The following is a 15,988-nucleotide window of genomic DNA, read 5'->3' on the forward strand; positions in this document are numbered from 1 at the left end:
ATCCAAAATCCCTTATAGAATCATATTTTAGCTTGGGAAATTACCCCTTTGCCCTCAACCAATCATTGTGAATCATCCTAGGGTTTTGAACCCTATATAAACCCTACATTCCATCTCATTTTCCTGATCTCACTCTTTGCCTCTTCCTCATTTTCTTGGCTGCCAACAACAAGAAGAAAGACAACAACCTAGTAAGCTTGTTCATCCTTCATTCTAGCATCTTTTCTCTTCTAGTTTCTTTAGTCTTTGAGGTTCTAAGCTAAGGATAGAAGGTGTGTTGGGAAGTATAGGTGGTGAAGGAGGCTCAAGCTAGGCCAAGAGGAATAAGATATCCAAGCAAGAAGACTAGACTACAAGAGGTATAACCCCATGGATTCCTCTTTAGATTTGGCTCTGTGAAGCCTAGGTTTGAGTAGAAATGAGTAGAAACTATGAGCTTTTGATGGGTTTATGCTTGGAAGTGATTTAGTATGTGTTTGTGAGTTGTTGAGATTGTTTTGGACATGCTTGGATGAGATTTTGCAGGAGAAATGTTATTTGGTGCACAACACAGTGTGCACCAGATCAGAGTGGCGGCCCTAGCCGCGGCCCATCAGAAGGGCCGCCGGCTAGAGCCGTGGTGGCACGGCCCTAGAGGAGGGTCGTTGCCTAGCCCCGGTGCATCAACGGGGCTTGAGGGGCGGACCATGAAGAGTCCCGCCCCAGGTCCTTGAGTATTGTCTGTGAAGGACTTTTGTGCAGTGGCCGGGCCCTTGTGGCTTAGCTACGTGTCGTTTTGGACCGAGTGTTACGGGCCCTTGTGACTCGGCTCTTCGGGATTGTCTTGACGCACGTTTTGGCTTTGATTTCGTTGAATTTGGATTAAAAACAAGTATGTTAAGAAGGATTTTGTGAAGAATTGTTACACAGTGCATATTTTGCTAAGTTCTTTGTGTTTGAGAAATTGTTTATTATTGTGATCAGATAATGTTTTATTGAGTATATAAGCATGATCCTTTGAGAATATGATTTATTATGAAAGCATGATTAAATTGTAGTATTTGATCAATGAGAATAGAAGCATACTTGTTGAGTAAAATGTATGGAGATTGCTATTTTGCAAACCGAGCATGATGATATATCCTTGAATACTTCATGTTAGTTTATACATGATTTAGAATCATGTTTTAGAGCATTTTGACATTTCACATGAGTCATATTTCAAAATGCATAAAGGGCCAATGTGAGTCCAAGAATACTTTCAAAAACCATGAGCATGTGGTATATCATTCATTGATGCATTGAGAAATAGTAAAATTGTTGCATGCATGAGATTGATGCATGAGAGATATATGTATGTATTATCTACATCAGTGAGTTTTTGGAGGATACCGTTTGGACTATGTTCCTCTCGGGAGATATTTATAGACATTGCGGTCCCAGTATATGTAACGCGGCGTATTCCCACGTTACGAGGTTAGAAACTTCCCGTTGGGCTTGGAATCCTAGTTAGGGGGTGTGCACACTAATAGTTCGATACCTGATTCCAAAGAGTTTGAACCACGAGATTGGTTCCGTAAACGGTAGGAGATATTGGGTCGGAAATTATGTCGTTCCCGATGGGGTGAGTCACACTTCTGTGAAACCCTAAGCCGTCTACGAGCATAAAAGAAAGAAAGAGAGTCAACAGAGACTCAAGTATGAGAGTCAATAAGGACTCGATAGAAAGAAAGAGAGTCAAGAGAGACTCGAGAAAGTAACAAAGAAACCTCCACAGAAAGTACTCTAATTTATATACGAGTGTATAAGTATATTGCTTCACTAGATTGCATATGAACATGAGTATATTGTTGCACTAGATTGCATAAGAGCATAAGTATATTGTTGCACTAGATTGCATACGAGTAAGATTATGTTGTTGCACGAGATTTCATCTGAGTATGAGTATACTGTTGCACGAGATTGCATAAGAACATGAATATATTGTTGCATTAGATTGCATACAAGTATGATTATATTGTTGCACGAGATTGCATAAGAAAATGAGTATATTGCTGCACTAGATTGCATAAGAGTATGATTATATTGATGCACGAGATTGCATAAGAAAATGAATATATTGTTGCACTAGTTTGCATAAGAGTATGATTATATTGTTGCACTAGATTGCATAAGAGTATGATTATATTGTTGCATGAGTTTTCATAAGAAAATGAATATATTGTTGCACTAGATTGCATAAGAGTATGATTATATTGTTGCACTAGATTGCATAAGAGTATGATTATATTGTTGCGCTAGATTGCATAAGAGTATGATTATATTGTTGCGCTAGATTGCATAAGAGTATGATTATATTGTTGCACGAGATTGCATAAGAGTATGATTATATTGTTGCACTAGATTGCATAAGAGTATGATTATATTGTTGCACTAGATTGCATAAGTGTATGATTATATTGTTGCACGAGATTGCATAAGAGTATGATTATATTGTTGCACTAGATTGCATAAGAGTATGATTATATTGTTGCACTAGATTGCATAAGAGTATGATTATATTGTTGCACGCGATTGCATAAGAGTATGATTATATTGTTGCACTAGATTGCGTAAGAAGCATGACCATAATATTATACATGATTGTATGCGAATGGAGAATCGTAAGAGAATTGTTTAAATGAGAAGCTTAACTTAAGGTATTCCTTTGAGCATGATAATTGTGTTGTAGTAGAAATACTACTTAATAAGTGATGTGATGAGAGTGTGGAAGAATGTGAATACCTGTTATATGGTCTTTTAACATGATCCTATCTGTAAGCTTGAATTTCTTGATAAGCTAATTGAGAAGTCTATATGTTGATGAATCTACGTGATCAATCTTTTACATATATAAGCATATCAGCTGATATTATAGGGTGCAAGCATCTAGAAAGAACATGACAATCTAAAGATGATTTGAGTTTAGATTATTGCTATAAAAATATCAAATGTTTTCAAAGTTATGCTAGAATGCTTTACAGGGTTGAGTGTGTTTATACTTAGCCTCGTGCTAACGGGTGTTTTTCCTGTTTGTCTGTGTGTTGCTTGCAAAATCCCTTTCAGGTGATTTGGTCCTTGACTATTATTCTTACCTAATTAAGTCCTTAACTTTGCAATTTTTATCCGATTTAGTCCTCAGTCTCTTTCACCGTGTAACTTCCGTCTAAACCAAGGGTAATACTGTAAATTACTGGTAGTGTAAACAGAAGCTCTGAGATGTCCAAGGGAACAAATGGTGAACTGAGCAGTGTTTGCCGAGAAATATTAGGTAATCACATTGGAGCTGTTTTCGAAGGCTTTGTGCGTTCTCCAAGGGCTGTGTGCGAAGCGGTGCGTAGACAGATATGGGAGTGGAGGGTCGTTTTCTCGCACAACAGGTGGATGGTGTCTACACGTGTTTGGAAGGGGATTTGTGGGATTTTAAATGCTATGTTGATGCAGCTTTCAATCAGAAATCATGCAAATCATTGTTGTGAACTGAGCAGATCAATTCCTGCTGACCATTAGAATCGCCATTAGGGGCTGAGATCCCACTCTGAGAATAATGGGTTTCTCTTCGTTGCCGTGCTTCTTCTTTCATATATATTTTTTTTTTCAAATAAAGGACTTCCCTGTAATCCAACTCATCAAGATAATCGTTCTTTTGCTGAGGACTCAATTTTTGATACTAAGCTTTTGTCAGAACTCGAATGGGAGGTAATTGGTCATACTCATCTTCTTCATCTGACTCTACAAAGCAAACTTCTCGTCCGTCATTGTCACACTTTGAACAGTCCGGTGATTGTTCTCTGCCTCCAGTAACAAGCTGTGCCGGCAACACTAATGCAACCCGCAGTCTAGAGAGTGAGCATTTGCGGGCTCTGCAACTTGAACGTCGTCTTCGTATGCTCTCCAAGCCCGTACAGAGATGAACTGTTGGCCGGCAATGACGACGAAAGCTGCAGGTACTGATCCTTAAAGATCAAGAACGTTTCGCCGGAACCCACCACCGGTGAAGTGTCGAAAAGGGTGTCATTTGAGGACTTTCCTTGGATGGAGAATCCGAACGGAATTGTGTTGTAATGATTGAAAACAAGGTCGGGGTTCGGGTCTGTGACGGAAAACTGATCATTCTCTCCAGCGAACTGAGCGTAGGGAGAAATCAGGGAGGGTGCACTGGGTAACACAACCTCAGTTCTTCTTCTTCGGCTACAATACTGCAATTCCTTAGAATAGGAGAAATCAACATCCCTCCTAGGATGACGCAGCTCTGCAATTCACTCCCAAACTCGGTCGTCCATTTGAGCACGGATCCGTCTCTGACGAAGGATTCATGTCTCGGAAGCCTGAGCTCCAGTCCTCGAACTTCACTGAAATTCCGCAGAATATAAGCTAGTGAATAGTAATTGTAAGCGGTGAAGAGGGTTTCGCTACAGGTACATCCGGTGGCGAAAGAGAAAGGGGACTTGGATCCAATAACGGGCATCAGAGAAGGAAACGGCCGAATGGCGATAGCTGTGTCAATTTACAGTATTACCCTTGGTTTAGACGGAAGTTACACGGTGAAAGAGACTGAGGACTAAATCGGACAAAAATTATAAAGTTGAGGACTTAATTAGGTAAAAATAATAATCAAGGACCAAATAGGTAATTTTGCAATAGTTAGAGGACCAAATCGGTCATTAACTCAATACTATAAGTCTTTTAAGGGTTTTGAAATCTTATGGAAGGGAAAATAGGGGAAATCGCGCGCCACCGCTACCACTGGCTGTCTTTCTTTTTCCGTAGAATAATCCCATCGTGGGATCATTCAACCTTCTTCCCTTGATCCTAATTTTGCGTCATTATGCCATTAACGTGGATTTGCAAGATGGGGGGCTGTCTTTCTTTTTCCGTAGAATAATCCCATCGTGGGATCATTCAAAATTCTTCCCTTGATCATAATTTTGCGCCATTATGCCATTAATTAACATGGCTTTTCAAGATGGAAGTTGGTTCGCAAATTTTTATTAATTTTTCTATTTTTACGGATATAGTCTTTCTTGTCCGTAGAATAATCCCATCGTGGGATCATTCAACCTTCTTCCCTTGATCCTAATTTTGCGCTAGATTTGCGCCATTATGCCACTAACGTGGCTTTACAAGATGGAAGTTGGTTGCATTCTCACAGTATATAAAGCAGTAGTGCCATACATTATTACTTACGCCTAAACACTGCATTCCTATGCCTTCAACCTCTGTCGTCTGATCATATATATATATATATATATATATATATATATATATATATATACATTCACGCTGTGTTACTGGTCAGAAGCTACCCGAGAGTCGCCGAGAAATAGCTTTTGAGGGAGTGTTCTTAAGAACACGACACAATTCATTTTGCTACCATATGCTCCCTGCCTTCATCTCCTTGTCAACATTGTTTCCAGAAAATACAACAATGTTTTTAGTAGCTGGATTATTAAATTCGTTTTAAATTTCCAATGACATAAACATTGAGAACCCATTTGGAGTAGTTCAGCAATAAAGAATCGTTGCAATGTAATATTATTATCTGATTGAACACAACCTTTAAAATGGAATTTTTGATTAAAAAATGGATTGATGACTTTTCATTGTTCCAAGAGAGATTTTGGTCTTTTCATATTTCAAAAAAAAAAACATAATAAATTCAAGGTCTATATATTGCACTCGGGGAAGGTAATCTCCATTTTTTTTTTTTTGAAAATAGGTAATCTCCATTTAGATTAACATACAATTTGTAAAACTCTGTAAAGGAATATATCTTCTCAATAGAGTTAATTTCACTTTTGGTCCAGTGACTATTGGAGTGTTGTCAATTTCAGTCTACAGGTTTTAAAACTGTGAATTTAGTACCGTAACTATTCAATTTTTTTCAATTTCAGTCCATCCGGCCAAATTGTCGACGAAAAAGTGACTGAAAAATTTTAATGGTAAAATAATGAGGGCATTTTGGTCTTTTTCTCATATTCTCGTCTTTTCTGTCTGTTGCGTCCACTGCTACGGCAGCAGCTATCACCCATGGTCTGCCGCCGTTTTCATTATCGTAAAGTTGCACGGCGAATATGAGCCCGTCAGGGCACTTCCTCTCTAGTTCCTCCCTTAGCACCGCCCATCCGTCCGCCATGGCTTTCTCCGCCTTGAAACGGGCCTTGCCTTCGCCGGCGTACACCTCCACCACCAACACCTCTTAGTTCCCGACGATCTCCTCCACTAACCCTTTCATCCACTGCTCCAGCTCCGCCAGATTCATGTCCCTCCTCGGCTAATCCGAACTTTGGTGAATGAGCTGGTGACTGCACAGAGGAGATACTGTGAAAACACGGTGGCGCCTGTAACGACGCTGGCTTTCCTCACCGGAGACCGCGAACACTGTGAGGAAAGGGTTGGATTGGGATTTGGAAGGATTGAAGTCTGGGAAAGAATGAGTTTTTGCAGAGTGGAACTTTAAGGACGCCATTGTTGAGGAATATTTGAAAGTGATACGAGAATGGATCAAATGGAGCAATGAGAGATGTTTTTCCCCTGCTTTGGGTTTGCCGAAGCTCTGCCGCTGCTGCTGATTTAAACTGTAACATTTCCAGCGTAGAAGATAATTAAACAGAGAAGAAGATAATAGAAGCAAAAGACCAAAATTTCCTCATTATTTTACCATTAAAATTTTTCAGCCACTTTTCGTCGACAATTTGGCCGGATGAACTGAAATTTAGAAAAATTGAATAGTTACGTTATTAAATTGACAGTTTTGGAAGTTGTGGACTAAAATTGACAACACCTCAATATTCATTGGACCAAAAGTGAAATTAACTCCTTCTTAATACATACTTGTGAAGCAAATCAGTCCATTACATACTAGAAGGGTAATAAGGGTTATGATTAGTAAGAACCTACGAAATTCCATAAGTTAGAGGAGGAAAATCAAGAAAAAGTTGTAGGAACCGTTGGTAGGAAAACAAATAATAATCAAATAAAATTGACAATTATTTTCTGGAAAGAAGGGAAGAAAAGATGAAGAAATTTGGCTAGTGTTTGGTGTTGGGTTTTTGCAAGAGTCAAGTGAGCACTCTTTCCTTAAAACCTTATTTGCCACCTCCCAAAGATGCTAGGAGCGTTGTGGCCTAGGCTTCCCAGGATAAAACTTGCTAGTGATTCAATCTTTGAGCACTCAAACAAGGAATCCGGCGAGCAAGACACGACTATGAACACAGGAGGCTAAAGAAGGAGTAGAAGCAGAGAGGTTTTGAGGCTAAAAAGAAGAACTTTCGTGTTCTATATCTATATGTAAAACTCTACTGCCTCTACCCTCTCTTATATAGGGTTGAAGGAGCCAATAGCCTTTATTATGGCAATTAAAAAATGACATTAAAGCTGCCTTCCAACAGCTATAACAGCAGGCCACTACCTGGGAATTGAATTCAGAATTCAAAATTGGAGTTAATAGGATATTAATTCCGTAACAGATGAATTCAATCCCCATAACAGTCAGAACTTTCGGGTTCCAGACCGTTGTCGTACATTCTCAACTTTCGACCTTACCCAGTTTCGGCCCTTGCACCTTTCGTGGTCTCTGTTGCACGGGAGTTGTGCTCTCGGTGCACCACAACCTCTCATGCTCTCTTGTAGCACGAGAATGGTGCTCTCGGTTTCGACCGAGGCAAGTGACTATATCAGTTGGAAAATGATACCGAAGTTTGACATAACTTAGCCCGCAAGGCCAGCCAATTTCTGGACGACATTCGTGCCTCCAGGTGCCGCCGCACACGAGCTCGGGCTTGAATCAAGCCTTTTTCCAATCTCGTCTAGTTGGAATTTGATTTGCACCCCCGCACCCCCACCGCGCGAGAGAGCCTCTATGCTATACAATTCTACAAGCTTCAAAAGAGCTCTTGTATATAAGGGGGGAAAATCTTCATTCCAAAGCAATATGGGACAAAAAGCTCTCTTTTTCCCTTCATTTTCCAACTCAAATGAGTCTACTTTGAGAATCAATATCTCATTCACCCATTATCTGTTTTGAGCGTACAATATATCAATCTCTTCATCTCACTACGAAGAACCCGAATCCACTTTGACCTGACCCAAATTGGAAGTGGACCCCATTGATAATTGTACCACAAAATAGCCACTTAACATGCCATTTTAAGCTATTTTTTTCAACAAGCCCCCACATAAATGAAAAATTGATTTTCGGGGTATTTTGAAATCGGAAACAACTGTGTTCAAACGGTCGATCCCTGCATAGGATAGGTAGGGAGTCACTATACCCTTTGAACCTTCCCTCGTGAAGACATGTTTACTCTACTGGCTGTACGGTAGAACGCGATGTCTTTGAACCGACTGCCGTTTGTGTAGACGATGACATATCTCACACAGGAATCTCCCAACCATGCTCTTGCTCTCATGAGTGTGCCCGTTTTGGTCGTGGGTCACCGTTCTTGGTTCTGCGAGAGTTTCTAAAGAATTGTGCCCAACAATTCTCCTTTGAAGCGACCCTCACTTCTCTCTAACATAGGTGATTCTTTCTCGAGTATCCCGCATACTCAAGAATCATTAAAGCATTGACATGCTAGCCTCTTGCGGGAGTCACTGTTTTAACGAGGAGTGTTAGGGAGTCCGAGACCCCCACAGTGACGCGCTCCGTTCCATAATTTAGTTGTCCCATTGAACCTAGGTGCCAGCTAGGTTGGGTATCCACTATAGAACTTTTTAGTCCAAGGGGATTAGACCCATTCCTCATTTCAACTTCTCCACAACTTCTCTTCCTAACCCTTTGGTCAACGGATTCGCTATATTGTCTTTTGACTTTACGTAGTCAATCGAGACAACACCAGTTGTGAGCGGTTGTCTAATGGTATTATGTCTATGACGCACATGTCTAGACTTACCATTATACATAGGGAAAAGGGTCAAATAGGCCCTCAAACTTTTCATAAGGAGTCAATTAGGCCCTCCAACTTTCTAAAGTTGCAATTAGACACACGAACTCTTAATCTCGGTGCAAGAAGACCCACTGACCGGTTAACCACCTGCAATCTCAGGTAAAATGCTTTGTAGACGCTGACTAGGCAAAATCTTTACACATTTGGCTTGCCACTCAGCAAAAAAAAAAAAAAAAAGAAAAAAAAAGGAAACAAAATTGGGGGAAAAAAAAAACAAAATATTAAAAATATAAATAAGAAATACGCTTCTTCAAACGCGCAATAGCAAACCAATGGCACCAGATTTTCGTGCTTCACCTTTCCGAGATGGTTTCCGTTTCTGCAAAGAATTCGCGGTCTCCATGGATCTCCCGGCCTCCATAGCCTCTTGATAGCGATAATACGGCCCCCTGGAAATCTTCCTTTGTATGTTGTCCCCAAGCCGCCATTTCCAATGATATAGCTCCTGCTAAAGTTGTCAGTGCCGGTGACGATAGCTGCGTGCTTGAGTCTCATCTTCAAATGCGCACCAGATTTTCGTGCTTCACCTTTCCGAGAGTTTCCATTTCAGCAAAGAATTCGCGGTCTCCATGGATCTCCCAGCCTCCATAGAGCCTCTTGACAGCGATAACTCGGCCCCTTGGCAATCTTTCATTGTCTGTGGCAGAGACGATAGCTGCGTTCTTGAGTCTCAATAGAGTGTGTTCAAATGTTACGATGTTGATGCTAAGAGGCTCCTTTGTTTGAAGTTGATGATCATCAGTATAAGAAGTAGGGTGATCTGTTCTCTTAGCACTGTCAATACCTCTGTCTATAAGTAGAGCTTTTTATTTCCAAATTTTGAATGAAAGAATTGTGATTATCACAGCGAACACAAAGAGAGGTGTGGCAAGTAGGGGTGTGCGTCGGATAGGTTGGGACGAATCGATTTTTCGGAAGCACAACCCCTTCAGATTTCGGTTTAAAAATTTATAATCCTATCCGAGAAAAAAATATCCTAAACCCATCGGATTATCCTAATTTCAGGTTCGGTCGGGTATATCGGATTGTCGGATTAAATCGGATTTGAACATTTGATAATATTTGGATTAGATCAGATTTGTGTTATTCCACTGTGATGTATAGTGAAAATATGATTTTATATATGGAACATCCTGTTTTTTCTTAGCATATTCATCATATAAAACTACTATATAGGATGCATGTCTTAAAACTAATTTAACTGGCAATGGAATGAAAATAATTTCGGGTTCGGTCGGGTATATCGGATTGTCGGATTAAATCGGATTTGAACATTTGATAATATTTGGATTAGATCGGAGTTGTGTTATTCCACTGTGATGTATAATGACAGTATGATTTTATATATGGAACATCCTGTTTTTTTCTTAGCATGTTCATCATATAAAACTACTATATAGGATGCATGTCTTAAAACTAATTTAACTGGCAATGGAATGAAAATAATATGCAATGTGGTTTCTTGCCTCTCATCACAAAGGCAGCAATCATATTGAAAGAATATGACTTTGGTAAATATTTTTCCACAAAGAATCTGTCAATATAATATGAAAATGTATGAAGCATCTGCCAAAGTATAACACTTACAAAAGTTGTATCAAGAAGCCATTTTGCCAATCATAAAATTCCAATCTGCCAATCATAAAGCACAACCATACATTTTCATTCACATAGTTGCCAAATCAAAATTTTTGCCATTGTTTACATGTTGCCAACTGAGATTTTTTGCCATTGTTTACATATTGCCAAAGGCATAATTCAACACCTAAGTACATAAAACAGTCAAAAAAGATTCAAATGGCAATAGTACCAAAAAAGTTTGTTTGGCAAATAACAAAAAAGTTTATGATAGTTTGCTTGTCAGTCCATTGGTTCAACATCTTGTTGGCCACTCCTATTAGGGCATGTTCTTTTATAATGGCCCGGGTTCTTACAAAGAGAACAATGCATCTGTTTTCCCCTTTTCGATACCCTTGTCTTGACACTGCCCATGGTAGTAGTAGTAGTGGATGGCTTCTGACGAGTTGGGACTTCATTGGCCTCACGATTTCTTTTTCTTTTTGGTCTACCTGCCATCTTTTTTGGTATTGGAGCAAGTATCTCCTCAGATTGTGTCTTTGGCCAGAATAACTCTCCATTCATCGGCTGAAGTGTATGCGCATATGTCCTTAGGTAACTCTCTTTTGAATAGCAGGAATCAATGTATTCTTCTGGGTCCCTTCCAGTATCAAAGATTGCACAAATTGCATGTGGACATGGTATACCAGAAAGATCCCATGAGTTGCATGAGCAGCTTCTACCTGCAAGTTTCACTTTGAATTGTTGTCTTCCTTTCTTAATTTCATAACCGTCATCTCCATTGAAATCAACCTAGTATAATATAATAATCAAGTTAGAATATAATTAAAGAGTCATCTTTACTGGCGGTGGGCATTGCACAATATAATTAAAAGGAAGGCAATGAGACAGTAATGAAAGAGATAATGTAATTACCTTCCATACCATACTTTCACCTATGTTTGAAGTTAGTTTCTTCATTACCAAGGGTCCATAATTTCCTGTCCACCTTTCAACATCTTTCCTTTTTTTTGCAATCCTCTTCATCACCCCTATTCTTATGTCTTCCAACATAGGGATAATGGGCTTCACTCATGCTTTCACCAAAGTGCCATTAAAAGCCTCACTCAAATTGTTATCTACAGCATCACACTTAACAAATGTCCTAAAGAAAGCCTTGCACCACAACCTTGGAGGGTACCTTAACACACATTGACACATATAACTTAACACATAGATATCCTAAAATAATATATATATATATATATATATATATATATATATATATATGCAATACATTTATGAAACAGTTTACCTTTCTAAGTCAGCTTTTGCAGTACGGTCCATCTTTTCTAAAAACTTAAGTTGTTCCTGGAATTGAGATTCAGTTGTAGCCTTGGCACACATCCAAAAGTGTTTCTTCAACACTTTCCCTCGATGTAGCTTACTCCAATTAGCATGCACATGCCTTGCACAATTACGGTGCTCGGAGTCAGGAAACAACTCTTGAATCACATGTGTTAAACCCTACAAAAGATATAAAATAGAATATATTAGATAATTATTGAAGTAAAATGCATAAGTGGTATTTCAAGATAAATGGTATTTTATTATTGTTGTTTTACCTTTTGTTGATCACTGATTATTGTCCATGGATAAGTATTGGTGTTGCCCAAATCTGTTTTCAATAACCCTAGAAACCACCGCCAAGAATCAGTGTTCTCTATCTCTACGACTGCCCATGCTATTGGGTACATTTGGTTGTTAGAATTTCTACCAACTGCACTTAAGATTTCACCTTTCAAAAGTCCTTTTAGAAAGCACCCATCCAGCCCAATCACTTTCCTACACCCTTCTAAAAACCCTAATTTTAAAGCCCCAAAGTAAACATAAAATCGTTGAAACACACAAGGACTAGTAGGGGTAGTTATATTAGTTTTTACTTTTGCATTTGTTCCAGGATTTGAGTTCATACATTCAGCAGCATAATCCCGGATTCTGCGAAATTGATCCTGAAAACCAGCATTTATTTTCTTTAGTATGGCCCTCACTGCTCTTCTCACCATGCATATGCCCACATTGAGTTTCAATTCTGATTTGATGTGCTTTTTCAATTCTACTGGTCCAATAGTAGGGTTATCTCTTACCTTATCCTCATACCTATCTTCAATCCACTTTTGGTTCACAATTGCCAAGCTGTATTTTAGATTACATTTGTGTACTGCAGTTAGTGTTTTCAGCTGGAAGCATTTTAGACTTTCATCCCATGAACCAGTAGCTTGAAATGGGCATGACTTTACACATGCAACTGAAACTCTCTTTGGTTCATTTTTCACATAGTGAATGTTTCTCTTTGTGTAGACCGCATAATTTATCATCGCCTTCTTGAATTGATTCCCATCATCATATAGAGTTCCCAGTTCAAGCTCCATTAAAACATTAGGATTATATGAAGGGTTTCTGAATCTACTTGTTGCCTTCTTGGATTGCTAAAATGATGCTTCTTCATCCTCCTGTTCAGATTGATAACTTGGGGGGTCTTCAGAGTCATAATATTGACTCTCCACTTCTTCATTCATATTCCCACCTACATTTTCAGGTTCAATCTCTACCATTCTACCCTCTCTATTGTCCTCATCATCATTAGATGAGGCAGTATGACATTCTACATTCACAAAGTCATTATCTTCATCACTGTTTTCGATTTCTTCCCCTTCTAAATCATCACCCAATAACTACTCTTCATCATCTTCTTCCCCTACTAAATCATCACCCAAGAACTGCTCTTCGTCACCCAAGAATTGCTCTTCATCACCCTGTTTTTCAGTTCGAGCCTGTTCACTCTCTGGTTGTGTAACAACCCCAGGGTCATATTCAGCTTCTAATACAACATCATCTCGAACTACCTCATTTACAGGTACGGGTAATGCTAACTCTGGAACTACCTCTGCATCGTCTATACCATGCTCAACAAATAAATCAACTTGACCCCACAGACATGCAAAATGAATAAGGTCAAGTGTACTTCTGTCGTTATTGAGCATATGTAGATTCTCCATACGCTCATGAGGTAATTTATACGACAGAGATTAAATTTTACCATACTTGTCCTCTTTAATATATTTCAGCAAATGAGGATACGATAAATAATCCGGGTCCATAATAACCTCTTCAACCTCACCATTTACATAGTTCATAACAGGGTGTTGGACAAAACTACCACCATGATGAATTCTTATACGTATAGTGGAATGCATTCTAAAAAAGAAAAGAAAACAAACAAACAAACATTTCAATTTAAAATCAATAACCCTAAGTACATCAGAAAGAAAAATATATTATAGATTTAAGCAATACAAACACCTATATAAATTTAAGCAATACAAATCCCAAATTTAAAACCAACAATCCTAAGTATATCAGAAAGAAAAACCAATTCAAAATGCTTCTATTACAATACAATGTTAGTACTCTATAAATTTAACATACACTTAAAACAAACACTATGTGTAGGGGGACCACAACAAGTCAAAAAAATCTGCTGCCAAACATTAAAGAAAAATGCAGGACTACACCCATCCAAGTTTGTCTATATTATTAACTGCATTTTAAGGGACCCATATCACAAAGCAATCCAAATTCACACAAGTCAAAAAAAAAAAAAAAAAACCACTGCCAAGACTATTTAATATACAAATACCCATATCTATGCCTACAAATATACAAAACCCATATTTTTACCTTCAAATATACAAGGGATATGTTTATTACCTCTTTTCAGACTCGTTCGACTGCTCTCTGTCCGTGGATGAAGAAAAACTGACTGCTACAACCTCGTCTTCAAGTTCCAACTATTACAGAGTCGTCCGACTGCTCATTTACTGCCAATAGCTTCGTCTTCAAGCTCCAATCAACAATAATAGGCTTCGTCGAGTTGTTAGCCTGTGATATTCCTTAGTAAATTTCAATTCTAGGTGAATGAGGGTTGAGACTGAAGAGAGAATTGATTTTGATAGGGTCTTAGGGTTCTGGAGTTCGCTTCTGCTTTCCCAATTTCAATTTCCCCATTTCCCCTTTACTATACTTATTTCGTTTTTCTTATTTATATTTGTAATATTTTGTTTCTTTTTTTTTCCCCCCAATTTTGTTTCCTTTTTTTTTTTTTTTTTTTTTTTTTTTTTTTTTTTGCTTAGTGGCAAGCCAAATGTGTAAAGATTGTGCCTAGTCAGCATCTACAAAGCATTTTACCTGAGATTGCAGGTGGTTACCCGGTCAGTGGGTCTTCTTGCATTGAGATTAAGAGTTCGTGTGTCTAATTGCAACTTTAGAAAGTTGGAGGGCCTAATTGACTCCTTATGAAAAGTTTGAGGGCTTATTTGACCCTTTTCCCTTATACATATGACTCTGTACTCTCCCGATTGTGGCTTGACTATCGCAATGCACACATATTGGAGGTACCGGTCTTTCCCAATTAGGAATATCCTCTATAAAATGGCGTAGCCATTCAGCCTCTTCACAACCTTTGTCCAAGGCTATTAGCTCAGATTTCATCGTGGATCTAGCTATCACAGTTTGCTTAGAGGATTTCCACGCAACGGCTGCACTGGCTAGTGTAAACACGTAGCCACTCGTGGACTTAGAGTCCTTAATATCAGATATCCAATTCGCGTCGCTATACCCTTCAAGTACAGCGGGATATCTCCCGTAATGCAGTCCAAGATCACGAGTATACCTCAAGTATCTCATAACCTTTACTATTGCCTTCCAGTGCATAGCACCGGGGTTACTCGTATATCTACTGAGTTTACTAACCGCATAGGCAATATCTGGCCTAGTACAGCTCATAAGATACATCAAGCTACCAATAACCTGAGCATATTCCACTTGTGAAATACCTTCTCCGTGGTTCTTGGTTAGATGAATGTTTGTATCAAATGGTGTCCTAGCCACTTGACTATCATCCTTGTTAAATTTCTTAAGGATTTTGTCAATATAATGTGATTGGCTCAACACGAGACCATCAGGTCTTCTAAGGATTCTAATCCCGAGGATTAAATCAGCCAAACCCATATCCTTCATGTCAAATCTCGCATTTAACATGTTTTTAGTAGACTTGATCATCCGATCATTACTACCAACGATGAGAATATCATCGACATATAAACAAAGGATGACATAGCTGTCTATCGTTTCCTTAACGTAGACACATTTGTCACTTTCGTTTATTTTAAACCCGTTAGTTAACATCGCATGGTCAAACTTCTCATGCCACTGCTTAGGCGCTTGTTTTAAACCATACAGCGATTTAAACAATTTACACACTTTCCTTTCTTGGCCCGGAACCACGAACCCTTCGGGTTGTTCCATATAGATTTCCTCATCTAATTCGCCATTTAGGAAAGCGGTTTTCACATCCATTTGATGAACTTCCAAGTTCCGCAACGCGGCTATGGCAAGTATCATCC

At 38.9% G+C, this 15,988-nt stretch overlaps 2 protein-coding genes across 2 annotated transcripts; both read right to left on the minus strand.

The window, feature by feature from the left end:
- Positions 1-10,821: 10,821 nt before the first annotated feature.
- LOC109168478 lies at positions 10,822-11,543 on the minus strand. The gene is made up of 2 exons (XM_019317499.1): positions 11,460-11,543; positions 10,822-11,336 (listed from the first exon to the last, which is right to left on the minus strand). Exons 1-2 carry the CDS (start codon positions 11,502-11,504, stop codon positions 10,827-10,829), a joined length of 555 nt encoding a protein of 184 aa, XP_019173044.1. The 5' UTR covers positions 11,505-11,543; the 3' UTR covers positions 10,822-10,826.
- A 72-nt stretch (positions 11,544-11,615) lies between these two features.
- Positions 11,616-12,955, minus strand: LOC109168426. Its single transcript, XM_019317449.1, has 4 exons — positions 12,499-12,955; positions 12,149-12,387; positions 11,839-12,050; positions 11,616-11,724 (listed from the first exon to the last, which is right to left on the minus strand). Exons 1-4 carry the CDS (start codon positions 12,953-12,955, stop codon positions 11,616-11,618), a joined length of 1,017 nt encoding a protein of 338 aa, XP_019172994.1.
- Positions 12,956-15,988: the final 3,033 nt, after the last annotated feature.

This window comes from Ipomoea nil, unplaced genomic scaffold, assembly GCF_001879475.1.
Source record: "Ipomoea nil cultivar Tokyo-kokei standard unplaced genomic scaffold, Asagao_1.1 scaffold3199, whole genome shotgun sequence".
Classification (NCBI taxonomy): Eukaryota; Viridiplantae; Streptophyta; class Magnoliopsida; order Solanales; family Convolvulaceae; genus Ipomoea; species Ipomoea nil.

What these genes read in the sequence shown, in the direction of transcription:
- LOC109168478 (XM_019317499.1), bottom strand. Translation starts at nt 11,504, where the DNA reads ATGAAGAAACTAACTTCAAACATAGGTGAAAGTATGGTATGGAAG. An exon ending in GTGAAAGTATGGTATGGAAG is followed by an intron (nt 11,337 to 11,459) that starts GTAATTACATTA and finishes ATATTATACTAG; the next exon opens with GTTGATTTCAATGGAGATGA.
- LOC109168426 (XM_019317449.1), bottom strand. Translation starts at nt 12,955, where the DNA reads ATGGAGCTTGAACTGGGAACTCTATATGATGATGGGAATCAATTCAAG. An exon ending in CCGGGATTATGCTGCTGAAT is followed by an intron (nt 12,388 to 12,498) that starts GTATGAACTCAA and finishes CTTTAAAATTAG; the next exon opens with GGTTTTTAGAAGGGTGTAGG. An exon ending in GCAAAAGCTGACTTAGAAAG is followed by an intron (nt 11,725 to 11,838) that starts GTAAACTGTTTC and finishes ATGTGTGTTAAG; the next exon opens with GTACCCTCCAAGGTTGTGGT.